At 35.3% G+C, this 654-nt stretch overlaps 1 protein-coding gene across 1 annotated transcript in view; it reads left to right on the top strand.

The window, feature by feature from the left end:
- The window catches only part of IPO8 (importin 8), a 107,377-nt gene that overhangs the window by 61,145 nt on the left and 45,578 nt on the right, over positions 1 to 654 (top strand). The window contains exon 12 of the mRNA XM_006895076.1: positions 265 to 381. Within this exon, the coding sequence (XP_006895138.1) occupies positions 265 to 381 (117 nt within the window). The remainder of the gene's footprint in view (positions 1 to 264; positions 382 to 654) is intronic.

Here is a 654-nt window from a genome sequence, read left to right as displayed (position 1 = left end):
GGTTTAGGGCTGTTGTACATAGGGTCGCTATGAGTCGCAAACGACTCGACAGCACATAACAACAACAACAACAACAAACTGAAAGAGCAGAGTGAAGTAGCCTTGGTTATTGTGATTTTTATTGAATTGTACCTTTTTATTGGGTTTCTGATAGTTTACTACAGGAAAATGTCTGTTTCTGAAAATTTCTGCATCATTTTTTGCTATATTACTCAGTAAAAGCTCATGTAGACTAAAATGTTTCTGTATTCTTTATTTCTGTAGGTGTTGCCAAAAATGATGGCATTCTGTTATCAAATCCTAACAGACCCAAACTTTGACCCTAGGAAGAAGGATGGAGCTCTGCATGTGATTGGTTCCCTAGCTGATATTTTATTAAAGGTCAAGATGATTTAAATATTAATTACTATCAAGAAATAGGCAAAAGAGGGACAAAGTCTTGAGTAATTGAAATTAGTGACTGCTTCTGGGTACTTGAGTGGACCATAGACTTCTGTCATCTGTTTCCTTAGTTAAAAGTAAAAACATAAGGTTGCATAGTGGAATGTTGTATGTGGGGTTGTGGGATGGGTGCGGGGGGATTGTGTACCAGGGAGAGAGTGTTTATTTTACATTTTTTTTTCTATAATTATATTTTATTAATTTTCATAAACA

Source organism: Elephantulus edwardii, unplaced genomic scaffold (genome assembly GCF_000299155.1).
Source record: "Elephantulus edwardii isolate Elephantulus edwardi_28Jun2011 unplaced genomic scaffold, EleEdw1.0 scaffold00157, whole genome shotgun sequence".
In the NCBI taxonomy this organism is placed as follows: domain Eukaryota; kingdom Metazoa; phylum Chordata; class Mammalia; order Macroscelidea; family Macroscelididae; genus Elephantulus; species Elephantulus edwardii.
The sequence above is the reverse complement of the archived record's forward strand: the minus strand, read 5'-3'. Positions and strand labels throughout refer to the sequence as shown.